This window comes from Balaenoptera borealis, assembly GCF_965194805.1.
Source record: "Balaenoptera borealis genome assembly, chromosome: 14".
NCBI lineage: Eukaryota > Metazoa > Chordata > Mammalia > Artiodactyla > Balaenopteridae > Balaenoptera > Balaenoptera borealis.
In genome coordinates this window covers 629,731-656,357 of record NC_138875.1, presented here as the reverse complement: position 1 = coordinate 656,357, position 26,627 = coordinate 629,731, and the positions used below count along the sequence as shown (strand labels likewise).

Sequence of the window (26,627 nt, the reverse complement as noted above, 5' to 3'; positions counted from 1 at the left end):
GAGAAATCTGCTAATCATTTTATTGAGGATCGCTTGTATGTGACGATTCACTTCTTTCTTGCTATTTAAGATTCTCTCTTTGTCCTTGTCTTTTGAAAGTTTGATTATAATATGTCTTGGTGTGGGTCTCTTTCAGTTCTTACATGGATTTGATTGAGCTTCTTGAATACTTACATTCATGTCTTTCATTAACTTTGGGGGATTTCAGCCATTATTTCTTCAAATAGTCTCTCTGCCCCTTTATCTCTCTCTTCTTCTGGGATTTCCACAATGAGGATACTGGTTCGCTTTTTTGTGTCCTGTGGATCCCTTAGGCCCTTTCAACTTTCTTCAATCTTTTTTCTTTCTCTTTCTCAGCCTCAATAACTTCCACTGTCCTACCTTCAAGTTCACTAATTCTTTCTTCTGTCTGCTCAAAACTGCCTTGAATCCCTTTAGTGAATTTTTCATTTTGCTCATCATACTTTTCAGCTCTTGAATTTCCTTTGGTTTCTGTTTGGGTTTTCTATTTCTTCAGTCACATTTCCGCTTTGTTCATACATTGTTTTCTTGACTCCACATCTTTCTGTCTTTGAACATATTTAATATTTTTCTTTTAACATCTTTGTCTAGTATATCTGCCATCAGGTCTTTTTCAGGGATAGTTTCTGTTGATTTATATTTTTCCTTTGAATGGACCATACTTTTCTATTGGTTTTTATGCCTTGTTATTTTTTTTGTTGAACACAGTACATTTGAATATAATAATGTGGTAACTCCAGAAGTCAAAACCAGGGTTCATTGGGTTTTTGTCACTGCTTTTGTTTACTTTTTTTTTGATTGTGGTAGGCTCTCTCTGCTGAGGATCAGCCTGAGGTATAAACTTAATGTTTTCTTATGTCTTTTCTGAGCCTTTCCTTGGTCACGTGCCATCATTTTCTGTTTCTTCGTGTATATGCAGTTGTTTTTGAATGTCCTAGTCTTTAATATCTGTCTTCCAGAAGGGGAAAAAGAGAAAAACAAAGGGGGATAAACGGGGCACTCGCCCTTGAAATCCACTTGGTCAGGGAGGGGTTTGCAACAAGTGGGGAGGTGTGACAACAATGGCCACCTGCCTCTTTGGCTGCATCTCTGACATCAGAAGCAGCATCAGAGCACAGATTCCTGATATTGGAGGACAAGGTCATTTTGGTCCACCCTGGCTGGCTTCTGCAAGCTGCTCCAGAAACACATGTATGGCCTCCTGCCATGTGGCTGCGGGTGGGACGGGTAGGTGCTACGTGCTAAGACCTGAAAGTCACCACAGTTGACTGCAGTAACCATCCAGTGCTTCCCCTGGAACTTGCAAGCCTTCACCAACTCCAGATTCCAAGTTAGTTACATCAGACGGATTCTGTCCCTGCAGTTGTGGTCCAGGTGGGGGCCATTCCCAGTACTTCTTGCTCCGCCATCATCCCAGAATCCTCTGTGTAAATTCCTGTCTTTTACCCCTATTTTTCACTGCCTTTTCACTGCTTGTTAGCTGGATCCAGCTGGTGGACTTGTTTTTAACACTGTGGATATCTGAAGTACGAGTAATAGAAAAGTTGCTAATTTGCGTTTTTCTTACTTTTCTCTCCTTGAACAGGAAGATAGTGATCCACCCATTCACGAAAGTCTCAGCATAGAAAATACCTTGTGGGCAAGCACTGTTGTTGCATCAGGTGAGAAATAAGCTCTATTTTTAACATGAATTCTCACATATAGGAGAAGCTTTGTGTTTTTAAGTGACTCCAAACAAATGTTTGTCAAAGTGCTTGGCACCACAGGGACCTTATTAAACATATACTCCAGTTCAGTGGATGTGGAGCAGGCCTGAGGGTCTGCATGTCCGGCAGGCCCAGGGCGAGGCTTGTGCTCATCACACGTTGAGGAGCTAGGCTGAAGCAGCTAAGGAGGTGCACCCTTGTGTAGCAAGGCAGGGGGCATTTTGCTAGTTTGACATCTGTTTCATGACAGACTTGTCAGTGTGCCTTAAAGACAGGTAGCACAGCAAAACCGGGGGAGCAAACAGTGACTTCAGAGGGCTCTGACCACTCCTCATTCATCTAACAGCTGAGGAGGTCGGTGTGGTCGCTTGTCTGTGGGGGAGAGAAGTATTAGATGATACAGGGACATTAGGAGGTAGGTTGGCTTGGGCCTTTAGGGGCCAGGATGAAGGTTCTTTTAAGTAAAATTGGAGTGTGTTGGAGTATTTCTAGTGGTTGAACAGGGAGGCCACTTAAATATACATTTTGTAAAGTAAATTTCTCTGAGAGGTGTTGGAAATCTAAGAGATTATCACCTTTTCAGAACGTGGTTGACCTGGTGGATGGTGCCAGGAGGAAGCAGCAGGGAGCGTTGAGGGTGCTGGTGGGGTAGGATGTGGGGCAGCACTCAAGCGAGGGCCGCCTGTCACCAGTGCTGGCAGCCCTGCCCTGAGAGCACAGTCCTCCTTCTGGGGTTGTGTATGGGATCTCCTCTCCAGACCTGGCGCTGGCGATACAGTGTGGGACAGCTTATGGCGAGAAAGAAATGAAGAGAATGAGCCAAAGGGAATTCCCTGGTGGCCTAGTGGTTAGGACCTGGTGCTTTCACTGCCAGGGCCCAGGTTCATTCCCTGGCCGGGGAACTAAGATTCTGTAAGCCGCGTGGTGCAGCCAAAAATAAAAAGAAAGAAAAAGAGAGAAATCATTTGAGCTATGCTAAGTATCTCAGACAAGCGCAGGGTGCCTTGAAAACAAAGAAGTGAAAACCTTACCTGGTCAGGGTCTGGAAGAGGCTTCTCTGAGGAAGAAACATGTGAACTAGATTTTAAACCACACAGACGTGCCTAGGTGAGGTGGGCACTGGGGATATGTGGCGGCCCTGACTTCTCAGCACTGACTGTGTGCAAAGGCCTCATGCCGAGGGGCACAGCAGGCTGAAGACAGTGTTCCGCGGGCCGTGTGCCTGGCACGTGGAGCAGGAGGGGCTCAGATCCACGCAGGGCACGTCTGCGTTTGTGTTAAGATGGGGCGTGGCTACACAGAAGTGTCAGGCAGCTCCTAGAGGAGAACGCGTGTCCCCTTTAGAGGACAGGGAATGAACAGAGACAAAGTTTATTTATTTATTTATTTATTGAATTTTTGAATTTTATTTTATTTATTTTTTATACAGCAGCTTCTTATAAGTTATCTATTTTATACATATTAGTGTATACATGTCAATCCCAATCTCCAATTCGTTCCATCACCGTCCCCCCACCGCCACTTCCCCTCTTGGTGTCCATATATTTGTTCTCTACATCTGTGTCTCTGTTTCTGCCCTGCAAACCGGTTCATCTGTACCATTTTTCTAGGTTCCACATATATGCGTTAATATACGGTATTTGTTTTTCTCTTTCTGACTTACTTCACTCTGTATGACAGTCTCTAGATCCATCCACGTCTCTACAAATGACCCAATTTCGTTCCTTTTTATGGCTGAGTAATATTCCACTGTATATATGTACCACATCTTCTTTATCCATTCGTCTGTCAGTGGGCATTTACGTTGCTTCCATGACCTGGCTATTGTAAATAGTGCTGCAGTGAACATTGGGGTGCGTGTGTCCTTTTGATTTATGGTTTTCTCTGGGTATATGCCCAGTAGTGGCATTGCTGGGTCATATGATAATTATATTTTTAGTTTTTTAAGGAATCTCCATACTGTTCTCCATAGTGGCTGTATCAATTTACATTCCCACCAACAGTGCAAGAGGGTTCCCTTTTCTCCACACCCTCTCCAGCATTTGTTGTTCGTAGATTTTCTGATGATGCCCATTCTAACTGGTGTGAGGTGATACCTCATTGTAGTTTTGATTTGCATTTCTCTAATAATTAGTGATGTTGAGCAGCTTTTCATGTGTGTCTTGGTCATCTGTATGTCTTCTTTGGAGAAATGTCTGTTTAGGTCTTCTGCCCATTTTTGGATTGGGTTGTTTGTTTTTTTAATATTGAGCTGCATGAGCTGTTTATATATTTTGGAGATTAATCCTCTGTCTGTTGATTCGTTTGCAAATATTTTCTCCCATTCTGAGAGTTGTCTTTTCGTCTTGTTTGTAGTTTCCTTTCCTTTGCAAAAGCTTTTAAGTTTCATTAGGTCCCATTTGTTTATTTTTGTTTTTATTTCCATTACTCTAGGAGGTGGATCAAAAATGATCTTGCTGTGATTTATGTCAAAGAGTGTTCTTCCTATGTTTCCTCTAAGACTTTTATAGTGTCTGGTCTTACATTTAGGTCTCTAATCCATTTAAATTTATTTTTGTATATGGTGTTAGAGAGTGTTCTAATTTCATTCTTTTCCATGTAGCTGTCCAGTTTTCCCAGCACTACTTATTGAAGACACTGTCTTTTTTCCATTGTATATCCTTTACTCCTTTATCATAGATTAGTTGACCACAGGTGCATGGGTTTATCTCTGGGCTTTCTGTCCTGTTCCATTGATCTACATTTCTGTTTTTGTGCCAGTACCATATTGTCTTGATTACTGTCGGTTTGTAGTGTAGTCTGAAGCCAGGGAGTCTGATTCCTCCAGCTCCCTTTCTTTCCCTCAAGACTGCTTTGGCTATTCGGGGTCTTTAGTGTCTCCATACAAATGTTAAGAGTTTTTTGTTCTAGTTCTGTAAAAAAATGCCACTGGTAATTTGATAGGGATTGCATTGAATCTGTAGATGGCTTTGGGTAGTATAGTCATTTTCACAGTATTGATTCTTCCAATCCAAGAACATGGTATATCTGTTTGTGTCATCTTTGATTTCTTTCATCAGTGTCTTATAGTTTCTGAGTACAGGTCTTTAACCTCCTTAGGTAGGTTTATTCTTAGGTAATTTATTTTTTTTGTTGCAGTGGTGAATGGGGTTGTTTCCTTTATTTCTCTTTGTGATCTTTCGTTGCTAGTATATAAGAATGCAAGAGGTTTCTGTGAATTAATTTTGTATCCTGCAACTTTACCAAATTCATTGATTAGCTCTAGTAGTTTTCTGGTGGCATCTTTAGGATTCTCTATGTATAGTATCATGTCATCTGCAAACAGTGACAGTTTCACTTCTTCTTTTCCAATTTGTATTCCTTTTATTTCTTTGTCTTCTCTGATTGCCGTGGTTAGGACTTCCAAAACTATGTTGAATAATAGTGGCAAGAGTGGATATCCTTGTCTTGTTCCTGATCTTAGAGGGAATGCTTTCAGTTTTTCACCATTGAGAATGATGTTTGCTGTGGGTTTGTCGTATATGGCCTTTATTATGTTGAGGTAGGTTCCCTCTATGCCCACTTTCTGGAGAGTTTTTATCATAAATGGGTGTTGAATTTTGTCAAAAACATCTGCATCTGTTCAGATGAGCATATGGTTTTTATTCTTCAGTTTGTTAATATGGTGTATCACAATGATTGATTTGCGTATATTGAAGAATCCTTGCATCCCTGGGATAAATCCCACTTGACTGTGGTGTATGATCCTTTTAATGTGTTGTTGGATTCTGTTTGCTAGTATTTTGTTGAGAATTTTTGCATCTATATTCATCAGTGATTTTGGTGGGTAATTTTCTTTTTTTGTAGCATCTTTGTCTGGTTTTGGTATCAGGGTGATGGTGGCCTCATAGAATGTGTTTGGGAGTGTTCCTTCCTCTGCAATTTTTTGGAAGAGTTTGAGAAGGATGGGTGTTAGCTCTTCTCTAAATGTTTGATAGAATTCACTTGTCAGGCCATCTGGTCTTGGACTTTTGTTTGTTGGAAGATTTTTAATCACAGTTTCAATTTCATTCCTTGTGATTGGTCTGTTCATATTTTCTATTTCTTCCTGGTTCAGTCTTGGAAGTTTATACCTTTCTAAGAATTTGTCCATTTCTTCCAGGTTGTCCATTTTATTGGCACAGAGTTGCTTGTAGTAGTCTCTTATGATGCTTTGTATTTCTGCGGTGTCTGTTGTAACTTCTCCTTTTTCATTTCTCATTTTATTGATTTGAGTCCTCTCTCTCTTTTTCTTGATGAGTCTTGATAAAGGTTTATCAATTTTGTTTATCTTCTCAAAGAACCAGCTTTTAGTTTTATTGATCTTTGCTATTGTTTTCTTTGTTTCTATTTCATTTATTTCTGCTCTGATCTTTATGATTTCTTTCCTTCTACTAGCTTTGGGTTTTGTTTGTTCTTCTTTCTCTAGTTCCTTTAGGTGTAAGTTTAGATTGTTTGAGATTTTTCTTGTTTCTTGAGATAGGCTTGTATTGCTATAAACTTCCCTCTTAGAACTGCTTTTGCTGCATCCCATAGGCTTTGGATCATTGTGTTTTCATTGTCATTTGCCTCTAGGTATTTTTTGATTTCCTCTTTGATTTCTTCAGTGATCTCTTGGTTATTTAGTAACGTGTTGTTTAGCCTCCATGTGTTTGTGTCTTTTATGTTTTTTTCCCTGTAATTCATTTCTAATCTCATAGCATTGTGGTAGGAAAAGATGCATGATATGATTTCAGTTTTCTTAAATTTACCAAGGCTTGATTTGTGACCCAAGATGTGATCTGTCCTGGAGAGTGTTCCGTGTGCACTTGAGAAAAAAGTGTAATCTGCTGTTTTTGGATGGAATGTCCTTTAAATGTCAACCAAATCTATGTGGTCTATTGTGTCATTTAAAGCTTGTGTTTCCTTATTGATATTCTGGCTGGATGATCTGTCCGTTGGTGTTACTGAGGTGTTAAAGTCCCCCACTATTATTGTGTTACTGTTGATTTCCTCTTTTATAGCTGTTAGCAGTTGTCTTATGTATTGAGATGCTCCTATGTTGGGTACATATATATTTATGATTGTTATATTTTCTTCTTGGATTGATCCCTTGATCATTATGTATTGTCCTTCCTTGTCTCTTGTAACATTCTTTATTTTAAAGTCTATTTTATCGGATATGAGTATTGCTACTCCAGCTTACTTTTGATTTCCATTTGCATGGAATATCTTTTTCCATCCCCTCACTTTCAGTCTGTATGTGTCCTTAGGTCTGAAGTGGGTCTCTTGCAGACAGCATATAGATGGGTCTTGTTTTTGTATCCGTTCAGCAAGCCTGTGTCTTTTGGTTGGAGCGTTTAATCCATTCACATTTAAGGTAATTATTGATATGTATGTTCCTATTACCATTTTCTTAATTGTTACGGGTTTGTTTTTGTGGTCCTTTTCTTCTCTTGTGTTTCCCACTTAGAGAAGTTCCTTTATCATTTGTTGTAGAGCTGGTTTGGTGGTGCTGAATTCTCTTAGCTTTTGCTTGTCTGTAAAGCTTTTGATGTCTCCATCAAATCTGAATGAGATCCTTGCTGGGTAGAGTAATCTTGGTTGTAGGTTCTTCCCTTTCATCACTTTAAATATATCGGCCACTCCCTTCTGGCTTGTAGAGCTTCTGCTAGAAATCAGTTGTTAACCTTATGGGCGTTCCCTTGTATGTTATTTGTCATTTTTCCCTTGTTGCTTTCAGTAATTTTTCTTTGTCTTAAATTTTTGTCAGTTTGATTATTATGTGTCTTGGCGTGTTTCTCCTTGGGTTTATCCTGCCTGGGACTCTCTGCGCCTCCTAGACTTGGGTGGCTAGTTCCTTTCCCATGTTAGGGAAGTTTTCGACTATAATCTCTTCAGATATTTTCTAGGGTCCTTTCTCTCTTCTCCTTCTGGGACCCCTATAATGCAAATGTTGTTGTGTTTAATGTTGTCCCAGAGGTCTCTTAGGCTGTCTTCTTTTCTTTTCATTCTTTTTTCTTTATTCTGTTCTGTGGCCGTGAATTCTACCATTCTGTCTTCCAGGTCACTTATCCGTTCTTCTGCCTCAGTTATTCTGCTATTTATTCATTCTAGTGCATTTTTCATTTCAGTTATTGTATTGTTCATCTCTGTTTGTTCTTTAATTCTTCTAGGTCTTTGTTAACCATTTCTTGCATCTTCTCAATTTTTGCCTCTATTCTTTTTCCGAGGTCCTGGATCATCTTCACTATCATTATTCTGAATTCTTTTTCTGGAAGGTTGCCTATCTCCACTTCATTTAGTTGTTTTCTGGAGTTTTATCTTGTTCCTTCATGTGGTACAATGTCCTCTGCCTTTTCATTTTGTGTATCTTTCTGTGAATGTGGTTTTCCTTCCACAGGCTGCAGAATTCTAGTTCTTCTTCAGAGATGAAGTTTTGCACTAGTGTTTTACATCATTAAAAAGCATGATAGCAAACATAATTTTAATAGGTGGAGATTCTCTTCTGGTAGTAGATGTTGTTTTTTTGTCATGATGAATTTTTTAAATTTCTCAGAATAAAAAGAGAGCAGAAGTAAGTGTAGCACACCGTGGGAGATCTCAGAGGGGGCAGGCCAGTCCTTCTTGAGGCCCAGGTAAGGGGTGTGGCTCAGAAGGCCCACCATTGTTAGCAGGGTCATGTCCCCAGGATTTTATTCCAGGGGTGCCATCCTCCATGGCCTTTGCCCTTCAGCACTTAGCCTGTAATAGTTTATAGGAAAATACTTACAACATACCACATTTACTTACCTGGTCACAGATTTTGCATTTTCTGTATCTAGTTGTATCTAGGTGTTGTATCCTATTTTTTTTCATCATGTTGATATTTATTCTTTTTAATAAAGGATCAAGATTGAGTTCACTCATAAAGATATTTGAAGATTCTCTTTTTCTTTTTAAATTTATTTCATCTTTTGTTTCCTGTATGTTAGAATGTTGTTACTGATCCCCAGTACTATTGATTTTTGGCCTCTCTTCTCAAAGAGCCAGAAGCAACCCAAGCTGGAGGCTTGAGGTATCCTAGATAATTCACTGTGCACAGTGTTTCTCTCCTCACCTTCATTCTCAGGATGACCTTGGCAAGTGGTAGCTCCTAGTTGTGAACTTCGGCAACACAGACACAAATGTAGGCATCATAACACGTTTGCTGCATAGGTAACCCTTTCTTATTCTTCCAGAGATAGAATTCAGTGGCCAGAGTATTGTATCTTCTGAGATAGTATTTAGGTTGTTTAAAACCATCCGTTCCACAAGTTTAAATAAAATGCCTTTAATTTTAAATTTTGTTCAGTCATTTTTAAAATGTAAGCTTTTTTCATGTATTTCAAATCTTTTAACACATGCTTAACTCTATTTGAAAGCCTATTTATGTGAGCAATTACTAGACTCTATATATAACCAGACTTCCGTATACTGAGGTATGTTTGAAATACTTTGGATTTCCAGAAGTAATACAAGGGCTGTTATCTTCTTTACACTTGATTACAAGTTGAGAAGGAAAGACCAGAATTTTTAAAAACCTTATTCTTTAAAAGTTATGTGTCACTACTATATTTAAAATAGATAACTAATAAGGATCTACTGTATAGCACAGAGAACTCTACTCAGTACTCTGTAATGACTTATATGGGAAAAGAATCTAAAAAAGAGTGGGTATATGTAGATGTATAACTGGTTCACTTTGCTGTATACCTGAAACTAACACAACATCGTAAATCAACTCTACCCCAATACAGATTATAAAAAAAAAGTTATGTGTTGATTGAATTCAAGTTGCCTCCTGGTGAAGTGAGCTCAGTCCTTCCTCCCTGGCTGTAGAAACTGAACGCATGGGATCAAGGACTCAAGTTGACACAGACAGACAGACAGACACAAGGACTGAGGGCACCAGAGAGGGACAAACACAACTTCCCAGGGTGCCATGCTTCTTCCCCTTGTTGGTTCAGAGAACCAGGAAACTTGCCATGTTTCAGTGATAGGTGGATATGGGAGCATTCCGATCTTAAGTTGCTGAGAGCCTGGAAGGAAGCATGAGTCCTCTAGAGTCTGCTGGACGTATGTGCCCAGATGGGGGTCCAGGCTGAGCCCCAGAGCAGGACTGCAGGTTCTGTGCACAGAGACAGGGGTCCAGGGCTGATACTGATGGTGAAAAATACAGAAAATGAGAGTAAACATTTGGAAAATTTATAAGAATTTGATGAAGGAATTTAATGTTAAGAAAATTGGGACATATGTTTTGTCAAATTTTTTTTGTTATTTGTTTCTCTTGATAATTTATTGATGTGGTATTTTACAAAACTAGGCCTTGTGACCGATTAGGAATTTAAAAATAAAACCTGTACCACACATAGTTTGCAAGGCTTCTGCTTTAGAGAAAGCTTAGTATCTGGGATCGGCCAGCAGGAGAACCCGTCCCACTCGGGTGTCACTCAAGGGGCCGGACCCAGAGAGCTCTGGTGCAGGGACACAAAAGCAGCATGGAGGCTGAGAGGCAGGACCAGTGGAGGAGCAGAAACACACACCAGCGTGCAGCTCGTGATTCAAAACAGGTGCATGTTGCTGCTTCTCAAGCTTCGGTCTCATGGGGCAGTTGTTGTGGGCTGGGAAGTGGGCGAGGAATCTCGGTTCCTCACTTCCTGTGGTCTTGCTCCTTGATGCGCCTGATGCGCCTGATGCGCCATTTGGAGCCCAGCTCGGTGCAGGTGTCACCAGTCACTCTCTGTGTCCCCTGTTGGTGGAGTGGGGGTCCATAGTCACATGGGGCCGCTCTGCTTTGAAGAGCACAGTAAATGCAAGCCTCGCAGCTTCCCAGGGCACACAGTTAAAAAGGGGAAAAACAGAAGCGCTTATTCTGAAGAAGAGCAAGCGCGTAACCTCTGCAGGTGTCGCTGCTGAGCAGTGCGTTCCCTGGCGTCTTCTGGTTTCCTGGCGTTCCATGGAGGAGGCTTTTGGCGGTGTGGTGAGATGGTGGCTGCACAGCTGTCCTTGTTACGTAGACCCGAGGTCACCTCGGTCACACTGACTCCACGGGTCCCGCCTTAGGACTCGCTAAGTTCCACACATTACATTAATATGACATCAAAGAGTTTTTGCATAGTTATTAGGGTTAATTCTGCAGTGGTTGTTGATATCAGTGAGTATTATGGATATATCATCTTTCTCACCTTAATTGTGTTTCTCACCTTCAAATTTTGTGAAAACTAGAAATATAAATTATGCACAGCAGCAGTTCTAGAGGCGGACTTCCATGGTTTTTAATTTGACATTCCAGAGAAGAATGCCTCTGATCTGAGCCTTTGTAATGTATAGGTCGTTCTAGGGGTGTTTTACTGTTCTTTTATCTTAAGTTTGATAGACCACAAAATTATCATTTCTTCTTGACATGTACAATTAGAAAACCAAACTTTCAGGAGACAGGAATAAAAGAGATATAACATATAAATTCAAAATCAAATACTGTCTTTATAATACTTCTCTTACCGTTTTCATTGTCTGTGTCCTGAAATGTGAGCAGAGGCTCTTGTACCTGGTTGTCCTGCATCTTTACAGTGGAAGGATGCTCTCAGACTCTTGTTCAGAGAAACTGCCCCCCCCCTCACCCCGGTACCATCTTGTTTGGGATCACATGAATTGATCAGTTAGAATGTAAGCTCTCTTAATGTAGCTTCAGTGTTAGAGTTACCATTTTAATAGGCATTAATGAATGAACAGTGTCACGCTTTCTGTTGCCAGTGAAAAGAATATTAGTACATTTTCTAATGTTTTGTGTAGGTAAATTAGTATCACTTAAGAAATCATTTGAGTTTTTCAAAGTTTATTTTTAAAGTTGAGATTAGATTTTCTTGAACTACTGAAATTAAATATGCTGTTGGATAAATCTATATAAAATCAAATGGTGTCATAATATTTTCCATCAAAACAATTAATTAGGAAGTGTTACTTCTGTGCATATCCTTCAAGTTTCTCTGTAAGGACCACTTTTGTGTTTTGCAGGTACTGTAATAGGTGTTGTCATTTATACTGGAAAAGAGACTCGAAGTGTAATGAACACATCCAATCCAAGAAATAAGGTAGGCTAGCTGGAGGACCAGCTGCTTGAGTGAACGCACCTCCTCCTTTCAGCGAGAGAGCATGTGTACTTCTGAGTAGCTCCTTTGTGAAACCGAGTTTCAAAATGTTGCTGATTCAGGGATATGAATTCTCTGTGTTTGTAAAACAGCATGCTTGTGTAGAAGAATTTTCAAAACTATTTTTTCTTGGTTAATCAGAGTTTTGTATGTCTCTTAAATTTTCATTGTTGTATATATAATTTGCCCATAATTTAACAGTTAATTGTGGGTCTTTTAATGTCTCCTCAATCTATTTATTTTATAATTTGCACTCTATTTTTATGTTGATGGTTCTTTTTTAAAATAAAGGAATCTATATTAATGTTTTTATGGTATGTAATTTGATAGTGTTTTATGGTTAAACCAGTTTTATTTAAGTTATTTCCATTTCAGAAGAAGCATATTGAAAACCAGATTTTAGTTTTTAGACTGCTTGATTATATTCCTAAATTAATTATATTCCTATTATAGTCCTAAAATTGTTATTTATACAGCCATCATGTGTGTAAGTTAAATCATAACAAAAAGTTAGTTTGAATTCTCAGTAGTTATGATTTGAATAACACATTTTGTATCAAGTCATAATATGTGTTAATATCTACTGAATGAGAAGCTCTTTCTAACTGTGCATTTTACTCACTTTTCTTTGAAATATAATTTGTGTGTATCTAAGTAGAACAAAAAAATCCTCTCACAGAGTCACACCTTGCTTTGTGAGTAATTCATAGGAGAGGTGGTCTTCTGCAGGAAATTTTATAACAGAGCAATAGAAATGAAATAATTCTTTGAAAAGATATCTTTTAGGACAAGGTGTGTTTCATTTTTTCAGCTAAATACTATTTTAAAACATAGTTCACCCTTCAAAAACCAGGAAAGCATCCCAGATGCTGTGAACGCCTGGACCCGCCTGCAGTGCAGCTGCCTGTGCCTCCTGCCGGGGGCGCCCCCGCCCGCCTCCCAGGGCTGCAGCTGATGGCACTGTATGTTCCTGTGTCTGTTAGGGCTCCAGAGGTCTGTGGGTGACATGTGTACAGCAGTCAGAGAAAAATGTTGTGCTACTCTTATTTTAGTATAAATTCTGATTTTGATAATGGGGGGAAAAATCTCTGTCGATTTATATATATATATATATATATATATAAAACTTGGCTTTAATTTGAGTAAATCAAATATACCCAAGTCAGTAATTCTACAATAGAGTTAAATTATTTAAAAATAAATTACTAAACTAATGACAAGAGTTAGAATCACACACATAGTTATATGTGTTTTCTGGCAAGTATGGTGTTTTCTTTAGTAAGCAAAACTTGGACGTCTAGTAACACATATATGATTTCTGGGGGTTTTTCCTTAATCATTTTACTTTTACATTTATGATGGTATTTGAGGGTAAATTTAATTTTAAATATTAAGTTTAAAATCTGAAAACTTTGTAATCCAGCTTCTTTTCTTGTTCCGCCTTACCCTTCAGTGCCGCTTACTTCCTGTCACTTTCTCACCGTCTGTCTACACACAGCCACTTCTTTCCTCGGGGCACCTTCGGTTTTGGCTCTCGTGCTTGTTCCCTCGGGTGTTGATGCAGAGTTATTTAGGTGACCTTTCCCAGGTTTCTGACCGCAGGGAAGAACTCTGGCCCTGGAGGTTGACCAGCCTGGGTTAGAGTTGGGGTGTTGCATCGACCAGCTCTTTGACTCTGGGCAAGCGGCTTAATTCTGTGACTTACTACTCAGTAAATGCTACCTATCACCGTTACCTTTCTACAAAGTGAAATATGAAATATGAATGAGTGCCGTAGTTTTTCAACCCAACCCTCGTTGTCAGTCAAGACGCACTCCCTGAGTAGCTCCCAGGCCCGGAGCTGGGTTCCGAGCTGCCCGCCTTTCGGGCCCTCAGCTCTGCCCTCTCCCCTCTCCCCTGCCCTCCCCCTTCTCCTCTGCCCTCCCCCCTCCGCTCTGCCCTCCCCCTCTCCTCTGCCCTCTCCCCTCTCCCCTGCCCTCCCCCCTCTCCTCTGCCCTCTCCCCTCTCCCCTGCCCTCCCCCCTCTCCTCTGCCCTCCCCCCTCTCCTCTCCGCCACTCCTCTTCCTTCTCGTCCTCTCAGCCTCCCCTCCGCCTTCCCGATTTGTTTCCTTGGTGTGAGCGAGATCCCTCTTACCACAGGAAGAGCTCCGTCGGCGTTTTGCAGGATTGGGCTCGGATCCTCGCTCTGCCGCTTGACAGCCTCGCGTGGGGAGCAAACGTGCTCCTTCTGGGGCCGCACCTTTCTGGGGCTCGATCAACGTTTGCCGCTCCCCTTCTGGGTGAAAGCCCTAGGGAAGCTGTCACACAGGCATGCGCTGACACTGATCTGAGCACTTTATGTCCATCGTGTCGTGAGTCTGCCTGGCGGCCCCCAGAGGAGACAAGCCGGCTGGGTTTAGAGCAGGGCGACCGCAGTTCAGGGGACAGCCTCGCCTGCAGGGGCTGCCGCTGCCTAATGACGCTGCGGGTGGCAGAGCTCCAGCTTGAAAACGTTTTTGTACATCAAGGAATCATCTTAGGAGAGAAATAAAATCTCTCAGTGCGCCTATGTCATTAAATCTTTCTTAGTGTTAAATGCCGGATTTATAAGAATAAAATTCAGGAAAAGGTTGCAGGCATGCTACGGTGGGCAAAAAGCAGCAGGTGTAATTTATCTAGGGCAAGTATTGATAGATGCTGAAAGAAAAGAAGGCGTGATGTTTGAATCCTAAACAGAGAGGGAAGACAGAAATTATGTTCACTGTTTGTAAGACGTTATTATCTGCAGACTACATCTCAGTGTTCTTCTGTAGCTTACTAAACCAGCAAACTTCTGGATTTCACAGAAGCCTAGTGGAAACAAAAAGCAAACATTTAAAATGCTTTGAATCATTTGCCTGAGTTTCATTGGATTTCTTTGGGGAGGCCACACTGTTCCTAACCCTCCACTCTGAGTGCTGCCCTGTGTGTGGAATGCCTGTGGGGATAGAGTGTCAGGTGAAACGGCCCTGGAAGCACAGGGGCGCACACGCCAAAGGTCCCTTCTCTCCTCGTGTGCACGTCTGCGATGGGGGCAGGCGCTCCGCTCGGCACCGCCCCTCGGGGGCCCCTCCTGGAAACACGCCTCGGTGACCGCGGGCATGAGAAGAAACTGGCGTGGCAGGTTACACACGCCTCCCCGCTCGGCCGGTCAGCGGTGTGGACGTGTTTCCTTGGCCAGAGCACTTGAATGGCTTCACCGAAGTTGGAGGAATTAGGGACGTACAGTCGTACCCCAACCGTGGAGGAGGGAGAATTGGGGATGTTTAATGACAAGCACTGCTGACCACCCGCAGTGTGCTTATGGGCGAGAGCTTCCAGCCTTTCACAGAGAGTTAAAAAACAAGGAGGAACCTCGTAGAGCCCTAGAAGTGCCAGCAGCTAAGGTGAAGCAGAGAAGGGTAGCCAGGAAGGAAGGCTGAGAGGACAGCACTCGTGGAGTGGCCGGCAGTCCGCAGCGGGCCGTGTGGCGGAGGCCCCGGCGGTGAAGAACTGAAGGGTCCGCGGACTAAGCACATAGAAGTCGTGGTGAAGTGAAAAGCTCGGGTGGAGGCAGATGCAGGCGCAGGTAGAAGACTCTGAAGGAGGACTCTCGGGCCAGGGCTGAGCAGGGAAGGCCGGGCGCGCTTGTAGGCAGGGCCCACAGCACCAGAGAAGCCGTGGTGGTAAGAACCGAGTGATGCGACCCTGGGGAAAGGAGTTTACTGCTTTTGTTTCTGGTGAGAAAATCAGTATCACAGAACTATTGATGCTCCCAGTAAAAGAAGAGAGGGTCTTAGTTTATAAAGAGGAAAAATATTCTTTGGAAGAATAAGTTTCATAGGCATCTAATAGTAACTTAAATATATAAATACAAAACTACTTAAAAGGAAAATTATATACTGTTATATGGAGAACAGCTACCATAGAAAATATGACGTGGCTTCTTTGATTTTGCAGAAAATATTTACACTCACAGACAGAAAACTTACGGTTACCAAGGGGAACGAGGGGAGGGGAGGGATAAAGAAGGAGTTTGGGATTGACATACGTACACTACTGTGTACAAAATAGAGAACCAACAAGGACCTACTGTATCGCACAGGGGGCTATACTCAATATTTTGTAATAACCTATAAGGGAAAAGAACCTGAAAAAGAATAGATACATGTATATAACTGAATCACTGTGCTGTACACCTAAAACTAACACGAAATTGTGAATCAACTGTACTTCAAAAAATAAAGAAAAATAAGAATAAAGAAAGAAAAGATTTACAGTCATCTGTTAATCAGCCAGTATCTCCCTTCCTCCCCCCCCCCACCCCGCTCTTACTCCATATTTCATTATCGTGTATACAGGAGCATCATGCAAATTTGTAAATTGCTGTAAGTTCCTAGGATGAAAAACGCTACAGTTAAAGCAGTGCTAATTTAAGGGAAAAAAAATTAGTGATAATAACAATAATTGATGTAGTGAAATTGATGCAGAACATGGTAAGAATTTGAGACAGTTCCTAAAAGCATTGAGAAAGATTATAGCCTAACAATTCAGGCTCATAAATTATTGGGCAGTGTTAGGGACCCAGCTGAATCTTAAATGTATCGTGGAGCCAGTAACGAGTGTGTGGCTTTCTCAGGCTGCCGTTCAGGAGTCCCCAGGCAGAGGTGAGGAAACGGCTGGTCTAACGTTTCAGGTTGTGGGGTGGGAGGGTCAGAGGAACTGGCCACAGATGCCCCGGGCAGCGTGCGGAGACACAGGGGCCCTGCAGGTGATGCCCCTGGACTTCACAGCGCTCTGAGTGCCCACGCCCGCGCGCAGGGCCCCCTTCCCCCGTCCCGCGCGCAAGTTCGCATCTTCGGTGGCGGCTGTTCTGAAGAGCTGTCTCCCTCTGGCATTGCCACGGCCGCCTCTGCTGCCCTAGGAACGTGAGCGTCACTTCCCGTGGAGGTTAGGGCTTCTTGTGGACCAGCCTGGGCACCTTGTGAAATGTCGTCCTGGGGTGGAGCAGATGGACGTTAGATAAGTTGACCAGTTTGCACTGGTGGTTTCATAAAATGTATCTTAAAACTTACCTACTCGGCTAGTGTCTGAAGCCTTTTTTGGGCCACTCTCCTTTTGTCATCATTTTGTCCATCTTGCTCTTCTCTAGCTGCTTTTTTAAAGACAACTTCAGACAGAAAAGTAAGGAGAAAAGTATGATCACTCACATACCCTGAACCAGGTTTAACACAAGTTCCCTACTAGTTTCATCTTTTTCTGTGGTTACAGATGTCATGCCACTTTATCCCAAGTGTGCATTCTTAAACAATAGCAAGTCCGGCACTTTCTGTAGCTGTGCCTCAGCCTCCTGTCTTACTCTGTGGCTCCTGACCTGCACAGCCCAGCTGAGCGGCCCTGGGTTGGCGACATCAGCTTCACATCCAGGGCACTGATTTGGCCCCCTAGAGTCCCTCCCCTCAGACTTCCCGAATCCGAACCTCTGGGGGCCCTGACACACACTAGAGACTGAAAGCTACCGGCCCCTCGGTGGACACCGCAGTGGGAGATACACAGAGAATCCTGCAAAATTAATCACATTGTAACTGAATTCTGTGACTGTGACAGACGTCCCACTTGAATTCATCCTTTTAGAATGGCCTTGAAGTTTGTTCTGGAAATCCAACTTGCTAATTTTATGTAATCAGCATATACAATTTTACCCTTATTACAGGAGCTTATTAGAATACTTTTTAAAATGTAGCATGAAAAAGAAAATGTAGCATGTTTTATCCAGACATGGAGATTAGGAATAAATCCTAAAATGTTGTTAGGTGGAAGAAAGTTCTAAAGTGTTGAGAAATTCCTAAAGCTCCTTCTCAGGGTTAGAATGTGCCCCTCATAGTGTTCACTGAGGCAGATGTAAAGCAGGGATTGGGGTCTACTCAAAGTTTGAAAATTGTATTTTAAAACTTTGAACAGATCAAAAGTTTTTATTACTCAGCCATTACTTTTACAGTAATATTTGGTGAAAGTTTAACTTATAAGGACTACAACTTGAGTAATGGGTGGTTTTATAAAACCTAGCTTTGGATATATTTAATAAGATGATACTTGATTACATTTAAGAGGGAAAAAATTCTTACAGGAGGTTAAGAAAAACCAATTGTGACAGGTTGCCATTTTCACGCCATTCATAATAATAAGTTGCTCAGAGCAAGAACAGCAAGGATGAAATGATAATACCAAGTGCTTCCAGCACTTACTGTAATCCCTTGGGCATATTGATTTGTGTTTCTAATAAAAAGGAAGCTTTCAAATGTCTCGTTGACAGACAGACAGGTGATACGTGCCATTATGTGAATTAGAGCCGCTTCTTGTTACCTGAATGGTTGTAAAGACATTTTCAGATAATAGAGCAAAATAGAATCAGCTATGGTGTACTTTGCAAGTTGAAATATCAAGGCTGTTTAGAGAATAGCTCTTTTATTTTAAAAAGGGCAGTTTATTAATATTTTAAAAGTCGTGTTGATTTATATTAAAATTTTACAGTAGAAAGATGTATTATTCTCTCTTCTTGTGGTTGCATACCATCATAGCACCCCTTAATTTTTTTAATAGTTGCCTTCTTGAGTAATAAAGCATTTTTGGATTTAAATACTTGTTTAAAAATGGGATCATGTGGTTCACAAGAGAGCTATCTGTTGTGGAATATGGTCTTACAGTCAATCTACATAGATAGACAGACTTCGGAATGCTTTTTTGATAACTGTTATTAATATTAACAAATCATAGTGATTCAAAACCTCACCAGGAAGAGATTAACTAGGGAAACAAGCCCCCAGTAAAGCCATTCAGTGGCACGTAGACAAGGCCCAGTGTGGCTCTCGGGGTTGTGACAGCACACACGCCGCCTCACTGCACTTGTTCAGCCATACACTTTGATATTACAGCTGCTCAGTTAAAAGCTGTGTTTCTTCATCAGCAGTGTGAATATAAATAAACTTATAACTTCAGGAAAGCAATAAAGAGACAAGATGCTGAATGGAGAAGCAGTCCTAATGATAACCTCTGGGACATGATGCTCTATCAGAGTACATAGCAAATAACTCAACCGGAAAACTTGGATTCAGTCCCTCATTCCTTTTAAATATGAATTTGATTGTAAAGCAGGTGTTCTAAATAGGAAACACAGCATATTTGTTATTTAAAGTAAATACTTTGTATCACTAAAAAGACTTAGTTTTACATAAATTTCTGAATGAGAAGGGCTTACTCATCACTTGTATATACAATAAGAACTAATTGATTGTATTTCATCATTTCTGAGCAGTACAGCTAAATTCCCTATAATCAAATTCTTAACAGAGAAGTATAACTTATTCAAGAAGCAAATAAGTATTTTGCCTTTGTTTTTTGAAATCTTTGATTCCTTATCCTGAGGCCATAATAACTGTTAGAAATTAGTGGAACTTGTGATGAATTATTTTTCATGACGTTTCCACCTTAATTTATATATGTTCACTAAACTAAGTATTTATTACTCCCAGGAAGCATTTTTGATGAAAGCCTTTCTGAATGGGTGAGAATATGGTCTGAAATATCTAGTGAGATTGAAAATGAGCAGCTTTTAGAACTTCTGTATGAACTAGAGTGGATGGATGATTATGCTGTGAACGAAGACAGAAGAGGAGGATCATGAGATTTTCCTGTTGTTTTCAGATTCTCTCAGTAAATGTCGCCTTCCCAGGCGGGCTGCGAGCCACCAGGCCGTGGTGGGTACGCGTGGTGTCGATGTCCTAGGTTATTATGTAGAGTGGGTCCCTTCATGGTCACCGTGAAGAGCAACAGGTCGTGTGCATGGCCGGGGTTCAGAAGCAGACTTGGGGAAAACGCCAAGCAGAGGTCAGCTGGAAGGGAAGGTTGCTCCGTTTTCTTGCTGTGCCCTGGGAAGGCCTGGGATGGGCAGGACTCTTCGGCACCCACTGTGGTTCCTCCTTGAGAGGGAAGCTGGTCGGGGGAAAACCAACGTCACTGCACCAGGCAGGCCGTGTGGGGTGCTTGTTCTTGGGGCTGCCACCAGTGAGGACACCAGTGGGGGTGTGGGAAGCTGAGTTCAAGGCCACCCCTTCCCCACCCGCCTGCTGGCTCCTTGGGCCGGGAGCCCCCAGCCTGCGGCCCGCCGCCTGCGGCCACGGCGACACTGGTCTGGTGCCCTCTCTGAAGGCAGGCCCGGGACCGGCACCCTTTCGTCGTCGTGGCACCAGTTGGTGTCTCAGCCTCCGGCACGGTGATGGCACATGTGTTGAATGATCACATTACTTTTCTTAGGAGTAGTTCTTGGTTTTTCCCCTCCATAGTTACCTTTTTCTAAGCAGTAATTTAAAAAGAAGTATATTCCTCAGAAGCAAATCTTAACACATCTGGTTTCAACTTAGTACGTCTGAAAATATATTCTGGATACTAATTTTTTTTTTAATTTGATTTGTTGACAATTAGAGTAGCAACTGGGCCAAACTTTCTTTTTAAAAACCTCATTAACTAAAACATGTATATGATACATTCAACATGAAATTAAATAGCTTTCTTTTCCCCTATGTAATTAGCATTGTCAGCTAATAATTACCTTTTGCAAAACTTTAAAATATATCATGTGAGTTTGAGTTTTCCCAGTATAATAAGCTGTTAACTGCATGAGATTTCTTTTTGAGGGACAGTTGTCCATATCAAACATTTCTGAAAGGCTTGTTTTTTGTTTGTTTATTTTTTAAAGTTTTTATTGGAGTATAGTTGATTTACAATGTTGTGTTAGTTTCAGTTGTACAGCAAAGTGAACCAGTTATACATATACATGTATCCACTCTTTTAGATTCTTTTCCCATATAGGCCATTACAGAGTATTGAGTAGAGTTCCTTGTGCGATACAGTAGGTCCTTATTAGTTATATTTTATATATAGTAGTGTGTATGTGTGTCAATCCCAATCTCCCAATTTATCCCTCCCCCGACTTTCCTCCCTGGTAACCATAAGTTTGTTTTCTACATCTGTGACTCTATTTCTGTTTTGCAAATAAGTTCATTTGTACCCTTTTTTTAGATTCCACATATAAGCGATATCATAGGATATTTGTCTTTCTCTGACTTACTTTATTCACTCAGTATGTGTTCTTTTTAAACTGCTTAATACCATCAGAATCAAATATTTTTTCGAGGACTTGAAGTAAGAATGAAATTTTTTGAGCTCTGTTATTTGAACACAGAACACAAAACTTCTATGGGATAAATTACCACAGTGTAATAAATGTTAATTTATCTATGGGATAAATTAATTACAATGTAAATTGGTGTGCCAGTGTATTTTCAAGAGACAATAGGAAAACGAGCCCAAAACATATTAGTGAAGGTTAATTAGTCCCCTCCACCAGTGAGCAGAGCCTTCTAATTAGAAGGCTTCAGTAAAATATATTAGTTGAAATAGTTGCTGTTTAATATTTTTAAATTGTGGGGTGGCGGTGACATCTCTGGAAGAGCTCTGGATGGGGCAGACGGGGCAGTGTCCCTCCCAGTGTGCCCTCCAGCTGTGCCCTCCAGCTGTGCCCTCCTGCTGTGCCTCTGTACCTGCGAGGCTTGCGGCACCGCCCTGTGGAGAGCATTGAAAGCAGGGGAGGTGCGGAAGGAATTTGGTCTGGCGGGGATGCTCGAAGAAATCCGTTCGGTGCTTCTTCTAACAGCTCCGTCCTGTTAGCTAGCAGTGCTAGGTGTTGTGTGAGCTGTCTTAAATCAGGTTAGTTCATGAGGGTGGGTTCGTTCAGTAGACTGGAGTGAGCGAGCTGTTTTGCTTGGTTGATCAGAATTTGTGCTAAAACGAGGCCTGGGAAGACCAGTGTCCGTCCTGCTGAAGGCTCTCAGTAGTCAAGGTTTGTGGAGTGACTTTTCATTTCTGGAGGAGGAGGGAGTGCTGGGAATATTTGTTTTGACAATGAAAGGCCAGATAGGTGACTGTCATGAGATGCTGACGGTGCAGCAGAGGAGATGGGTACCACCTGGGCCACCTGAGCCGCTTCTGCTTCCCTTGAAACTTCTAGATTTCTGAGCAAGCAAACGAAACAGGGTTACAGACAGACTGTAACTAAACAGTGCTTTTTGATTCTTATTCTTATTTTTTGAAGCAGATTTAGTTTACAAAATTTTATGCTTTCAAAACAGATAAAGAAGAGGAATTTTTTACATGAAAAGTTTATGAATTTATTAAACGGTTGCACCCTAACACTCTAAGGATTTTAAATTCTGGTTTTGGGGGGGGTGAGAAGGAAGGATTTATTACTTGCAGCAAGTAAGGAGAACGCCGGGGATCTTCCCCAAAGCAGCGTCTTGGATTGAAAATTCTCGAAGTCCTGTAACACACACAGTCTTTGTGTGTTTTATACAGACACACAAGCATGTTTGTTCCCGGAACTTTGAAAATGCAATTAGTGCCAGGTTGCCAGTTCCTTTTTTTGTAGTCGTCTCTTCGGCAGGAGATGAGGTAAATGTAAAACGGCGCCGTTTATCTGGAGCCGCCGGCTCGCCGCCCTGGCTCCGGCCGCCCCCGCTGGGGGGGCGCGGCCGCGGGGCTTCGGGGCCGCTGTGCGCCGACTGCGCGTGCGCACCCTCCCTGGCGGCCGGCCTCCGCTCCGCGGGATCCGAGTGCGGGCAGGCGGGTCCCTGGCCCTCCGAGCCTTGCCTGGGATGCCGCCTCCGTCAGGACCCTCCCTCAGCCTGGCTGACTGGTTTCCCGCAGTCGGAGGAGGGCGCCCCCGTCCCGCGTGCACGCGGCATGATCCGTGCTTCTCCCGTTACAGCACGCAGGGGTCACCGTCCCCCAGACCCCTCTCCTCCCTCCTCCCCGCGGCCTGCGCCCCTCTGTGCTCTGCGCACCCAGCGCCGCATTTGTGCGACAGACGGGCCAAGGCTCGTCCCCTGCGTGGGCTGTCGCTCTGGTGGCAAACACCGGACCTCCCGGCTCAGCTGCTCAGGCAGCGGGTGAGCCTGACTTGGTGTGGGCCGCCGGCCGGATCTGCTGTTGCTTGGACATTAGGAATAAACACTGTCTTTAAAGAGATTGTAATCGAAAGCGGGAATCTCTCATAGAGACATTTGTCTTCTGCCCCTTTCCCTACACTTTGTACATGGTAAACCCTTAATAAATAATGACTTGCTTTAGGTGGGACTTGCTGTCCTGGCATTAAGGATAGTTTTTTTTAAATGTTCCAAATTAAGTGACTTCAGAGTGAACGAACAGATTTAGGAAGCTAGGCCTAGAAGTCAGACTTACGTCTTCTAGCTAGAAGTCATAGCTAGCTTTCTGTTCACTTCGCTGTTAATACTGATGTGAAAGAGAAAGCTTTTTCTTCACTGCAGTGATGTTGACAGCTGATGCTGTGTTACGTGCAGCCGTGTGACTGCAGTATGGACACCCCCCCAGGGGCACAGAATGAAGGCGTAAAAATAAGACAGAAAAAAAGACAGATTTAACATCGCTACATACAGTTCATTAACCTGTGTAGATGAGCAACTTGTGTACCATACGATCCAGAGAAGGATTTGTTTCGTTTTGGATGAATATTTAGTCATTTGAGCAACAATTTTCTTAAAGTCAATAATTTGTTTTTTTATTACAATTACAAAAATTGTTTCATAGCCTTAAGATACAGATGTGGTCTGACACACACAATATAGAGAACAGAATTTTCACAATAGATCAATTTAGTGTTTCTAATTCCAAACAATATAAAGAAAAATGACTCCTTCCGTGGTTTAATTTCAATCTAAGATGATGCCTTTGCCCCATACTTGAGGTGAATGTGGTGCCACTGCGGCAGCCTCGTTTCAGAGGGTAAGTGCGTGCCCTTCGCCCTGTGAGCGGTCAGCTCAGGTCACTGAGGCATGTGCTCTAGATTCAAGAAGGAAATCAGACTGAAGTGTCCTTACAGTCTCGAATTAGTAATCAGTCCTTACTCAAGATATGCTCTTAAATCTTGGCTTTCTGGATGAAGAATCATAACAATTTTAAAGGTAATTTATGGTTCCTAATTAAATAAAATAAAAATAAATAGGTTCTGGACATTTTAAAGTATCATGTCATTTGCACAGTTTCATTCAGTACACATTTTAAGTCATTGTAAGGATGTGTAACATGCTAGGTTGTAATTGCACATTCTCTTTTGTTTTAACGCTGAGTTAGTACATTAAAGACAAAGCAGGGCGCCCAAGATCCACATCTCTATAAAGTAGGAGTAACGTCAGGAAAGACATTTCGTATGTAAGATTTAAGAGTGACTAAAGGGTCATTGAATTATTTTCCCCCTAAAATGACTATAATTAGTTCAAAAAGTACAACAATGTTCAGCTTGTTATTTTGTTAATGCTACAGTGTTAGTTTTTCAGGTTAAAATGTGAGTTGCTTGGCCATCCTTTTGTCACCCCAGGAAGGCAGGGTCCTCCCCTTGCTGGTCCAGCCCGCTTCTGTCCACTGTCTGACCTGAGTTTCTCGTTCGTTCTAGTTGTTGTATGCTGGTCCAGCGAGTTGCTGCTGTTACTAGTTAATGTAAAGTCGCTTCTTTCTGTTTATCCTCTTTTGATGTCAATTTACCATATAAGTGGTGTTTCACGCTGACCAGTGGAGCGCAAACTCTTGGCGGGCCACTTAGTGGGTGCCTTCTCTCCTGAATGCCCTGCAGTGCTGATGAGGTGCCTCTCATCCACTCAGCAAACACGTACCTGCGTGGGTGCTCCGCGTGGCCCAGTGAAGACCCAGGTGCGTGAGCATCTCTCCCGCAAGGCGTTGTCGTCTGCTCGTGTGGCAGAGATGTGAACAGATCATTTAAAAGCTAACTTGACCTTGATAGTCCTTGTGTTGGTAGGGTGTTTGGGGAGCACTGAAAATCGGCCCTCGCAACCTGGCTTGTTAGGGAGGCCTGGCCCGAAGGGAGCCAGGCCTGCGAGGAAGGATACACGGTGGTCCCAGTCAGCGGCCTGGACCAGAGCAGCTTAGCTCTGCTGGCGTGTGCACTTCAGAGGGAGTGGCAGGAGCTGGGCTTGAAGAAACGGTCGAGGGTTGACCTTGGAGGGTATCCCATGCCTCTGATGCTCGAGCCGCATCCTGGGGCCAGGGCCACGAGCCCCGGCGGAGGTGCACGGCCCGGTTGCTCTGACAGCTCTGTGGAGGGCTGCTGTAAAAGATGAGGCGGAAAACCCGCTGGGCCTGCGAGACCCACTTCAGACCGTTGAACGTCGAAGTCACTGCAGCCTGTGATCAAGGACGTGTCGCCGGACACATCAGACATGCTCAGAAATGTAGTTAGCGGCACAAGAGAACTGGGAATTTTAAAATATTAATGTAAAGGAAGAATATAGTAGCCTGGTGCTCAGCTTTTGAGTTTCTAACTCCAGGCGTACCTCAGAGATACTGTGGGCTTGGTTCCAGACCACTGCAGTAAAGCCAGTCACGCAAATTTTGGGGTTTCCCGGTGCACGTAAAAGTTATGTTAGACTACACTGCAGTCTAGTAAGTGTGCAGTAGCATTAGGTCTAAAACAACAAGGTACATGCCTTAATTGAAAATGCTTTCTTGCTAAGAAATGCCGACCGTCATCTGAGCCTTCAGCGAGTCACAGTAGTAACGTCAGAGATCAGGTGTCACAGATCACCCTAACAAACGTTGATGATAGTGAAAAGGTTTGAAATATTGCAGGAATTTCCAAAATGTGACAGAGACATGAAGAGAGCAAATGGTGTTGGAAAAATGGCACCGATGGCCTTGCTGGGCACAAGGTTGCCACCAACCTTCAACTTGTAAAGCTCGCAGTATCTGTGAAGGACAATAAACATGAGATGTGCCTGTAGATCTAAACAGATACAACAGTCCTGGAAACCGAGACTTTGATTTGCAAGAGCTGGGTGCTGTGGAGGCTGAAGAGGCCAAGGGCACAGGGTAGAGTCGAAAGCATGAACAGTGACAGAGAGGACGCAGACCCCCGCTGTCGGCACCCCGCCCCAGGCTGCTCTGGAAAAGCGGAGGAATCAAGAAGCAAGGAGGATGGACGTGGTGTGGGCTTCTTGCCTCGCTCGGCAGCTCCCCGGACTCCCCGGACTCGGGGTGGGCTCGGAGGCCTGTGCTCGGCCCCGCCGGGGCCCTGACTGTCCCGGGCTCCAGGCTCACACAGGACGGGGCCCCCAGGAGGAGGGTGCAGCCTGCAGAGAAGGGGCCTGGGCCTGCGAAGCATGCAGTGACGACCGGGAAAGTGACCTGCGTGGTGAGGGACCTACGCTCCCAGAGCTGACATCACACGGGGCGCGGGCAGGGGAGGCTGAGAGGGTCTCCCCACTCTCAGAGGCCACTAAGTGCCCATCATCCCGTCCCACAGGTTAGATGTCGGGGAGGGGAGACGGACTGGCAAAGGCCCGAATACAATTTCACTTACATCCGGAATCCTAATTACTAATCTTCCTGAGTTAGCTAGAATGTGACCGGATTATATTCCCTTAGAATAAATGTTAAGAAATTTATTTTAGGAAGATAAAAAACTTTGCACATCTAAGCCTATGTCCTCTAAAAATGATATCCACTACCTAAAACGTACCAAATGTTGACCTTTTGAGGTGCTTTTATCCTTGCAGGTAGAGAACCTAGATGCAGTGAGGTATGATTCTGCATCTCCCGGTCAAGATAGAGACCAGAGGGTCAGGTGGAGTCGAGGGGGTGGGCACCGTACCCATGG

At 42.9% G+C, this 26,627-nt stretch overlaps 1 protein-coding gene across 9 annotated transcripts in view; it reads left to right on the top strand.

Moving 5' to 3' along the window:
• Positions 1-26,627, top strand: part of ATP9B (ATPase phospholipid transporting 9B (putative)) — a 229,667-nt gene that overhangs the window by 103,602 nt on the left and 99,438 nt on the right. For all 9 annotated transcript variants that reach the window (XM_082355629.1, XM_082355621.1, XM_082355623.1 and 6 more), the window contains 2 exons: positions 1,607-1,682; positions 11,760-11,836. In XM_082355629.1, the coding sequence (XP_082211755.1) occupies positions 1,607-1,682; positions 11,760-11,836 (153 nt within the window). The remainder of the gene's footprint in view (positions 1-1,606; positions 1,683-11,759; positions 11,837-26,627) is intronic.